General features: G+C 48.0%; 2 protein-coding genes across 2 annotated transcripts; both read right to left on the bottom strand.

Annotated features, from left to right (window-relative positions):
- Nucleotides 1-250: 250 nt before the first annotated feature.
- Nucleotides 251-793, bottom strand: TEOVI_000906400 (RNA recognition motif. (a.k.a. RRM, RBD, or RNP domain)/RNA recognition motif (a.k.a. RRM, RBD, or RNP domain), putative; the record flags this gene model as incomplete). The annotated part of the gene is made up of 1 exon (XM_067222056.1): nucleotides 251-793. One exon carries the CDS (start codon nucleotides 791-793, stop codon nucleotides 251-253), a length of 543 nt encoding a protein of 180 aa, XP_067078157.1.
- A 301-nt stretch (nucleotides 794-1094) lies between these two features.
- On the bottom strand, nucleotides 1095-1676 carry TEOVI_000906300 (Thioesterase-like superfamily, putative; the record flags this gene model as incomplete). The annotated part of the gene is made up of 1 exon (XM_067222055.1): nucleotides 1095-1676. One exon carries the CDS (start codon nucleotides 1674-1676, stop codon nucleotides 1095-1097), a length of 582 nt encoding a protein of 193 aa, XP_067078156.1.
- Between the last annotated feature and the right edge of the window lie 331 nt (nucleotides 1677-2007).

The raw sequence follows: 2007 nt of genomic DNA, 5'->3' as shown, positions 1-2007 counted from the left end.
ATGACACCTAAAGGGAAAACATTCCGAGAGCCATCATCCTTTCCGTTCCCTTTTCTTTCCCTCCCTTTTCTATCAAACCATTTCCAACGCGTATTGCCACCATTTGCTCACCTAAAAATATTCACCAACATCTCAGGTGTCTTTTGCATCGTGCGGCAACGCATCGGCTCCAAGAAATGATGGAAATGACACCCGGTGCAACCGCCTCGCAGCCTCCGTGGCGATTGCTGAATTGCCGGGCCCAAAACCGCTAAATCACGCGACTCTCCGGGGTTACATTTGCCATATCCGGGACGGGGTTTGTGGGGTTCATACGGTGCACTGCTATGGCATTACACGCCCCAAAAAGCGATATGTTTGCACTGTTTTTGGCATAACTCACCTGAATCATGCGGTTCGCCAGCATCTTGTATCGGTTGTGAAGGGTGAAGATGGCCGTATCCGCCTCCTCCACGTTGGAGTATGTGACGAATGCTGCACCTTTACTCCTGTTTTGTGAGTCACGGAGAATATGAATGTGCTCCACCGTACCGTATGCGCTGAAGAGATCATACAGGCGTTTTTCGTCTGTTTCAAAGGGAAGTTGGCCCACAAACAACTTCGCTGCGGTCGGGCTCGCCTGATGGGTGCTTTCGGCGTCGAACTGTCTTCCAAGTGTCTGTTGTTGTTGTTGTTGCTGTTGGTGGCGCCGCGGCTGTTTCAAGGGGAAAGAGTATGTTGCCTTCTGCTGAAGTGGGGCATTAATACCTTCAGTTCCCCACGATCTGCTGCTCGGATGGCCACTGGTATACATGTTGCGTGTTTTTTTAGGTGCGCGCTTCAACCTTACAAGAAAAAGAATGGAGTTCGGGATAATGGTTGAGGGCTCAGGTTGACGAAGAGCTTGTCGAGGAGGGATTAGTGTAGGACGGCATTCCACTCATTTTTTTTAAAAAATAAAAGAACATAGAGGACTGGGTAATATGCATTTTTCAAACAACACCAAAAGACACAAATTACAATAACAAGGGTTGTACTATACCACGTTGTTGCGATAGATTTCCCCCCCCCCCCAAATTGAAGGGATTAATGCGAAGGAGGGCAGTGACTGCTCGCTACAGTTTTGAGATGGCCGCACGTCGGGTTTTGTTTGGTGATTTCGTGTCGTTGAAAACTTTAGTGTGGTCGGCTCTGGCGCATAAAACTGTTTTCCCATTTTGTTCCTGTCGCACCTCGGCGCTAAGGGAGCAAATCCGGCGACCCGACCGCAGGAGACGACTCACCAAAATAAAAGGACGCTCTGAAAGAAGGGGTCGCACGAAATCAATCGTTAGAGAAACGGAGACATGTTTCATTTTCACTAGAAGAGCCAAATGTGCAGATGTTAGTGCATCAATAAGGAATGACAAGACCCCTTGATCCACGTACACGTCGCCTGTTTTATTGAGGGAATCATGTGATGCGAGCGTTTTACTCGCTTTCATGGGCCACTCAACAACTGATCCGTTTAAATCAGATGCATCGCCTCCAAGAGACGTGCTGGCAGCCATTGCGCCGCTACCAACAAATGTCATACGTACATCCTTCACATTCAAACTTGCATGGCGGAGCGCGACATCTCTCGTGCATTGCGTAGTTGCAGCGAAGAAGTCCTCGATTCGGCGCTCAGTACTTGGGCTTATTTCGTTGTAGTCCATGCTTATTTCTTTTTGTTTTTTCTTCCTAATGATTCTTTTTTCCCTTCCCCTCCCCCTAGTGGCCTTAACCAAACAAGTGCAAATACACGTATTTTAAAACCATGCGATAGGGGAAACTCGGTGAGGTGTTCGCATCTGGAGCATCAATCTTCAGTAGTCACTGGGGTGTACGTGTGAGGTGCGCTTACAGCCTTCCCGTAGCGACATGCAAATAAATATCAACAACTACTCGTGTCGCAAGCGCCATGTAAAAAAAAAAAAAAACGCGTCTTGGCGCCATCCGCAAATAATTGTTTGTAATGGAAGTTTGCCAGCACGCGAGACGCCTTTT

This window comes from Trypanosoma equiperdum (assembly GCF_001457755.1).
Source record: "Trypanosoma equiperdum strain OVI genome assembly, contig: ctg_1552, whole genome shotgun sequence".
Taxonomy (NCBI): domain Eukaryota; phylum Euglenozoa; class Kinetoplastea; order Trypanosomatida; family Trypanosomatidae; genus Trypanosoma; species Trypanosoma equiperdum.
Note: the sequence above shows the minus strand (reverse complement) of the source record. Positions and strands in the feature narration are given on the sequence as shown.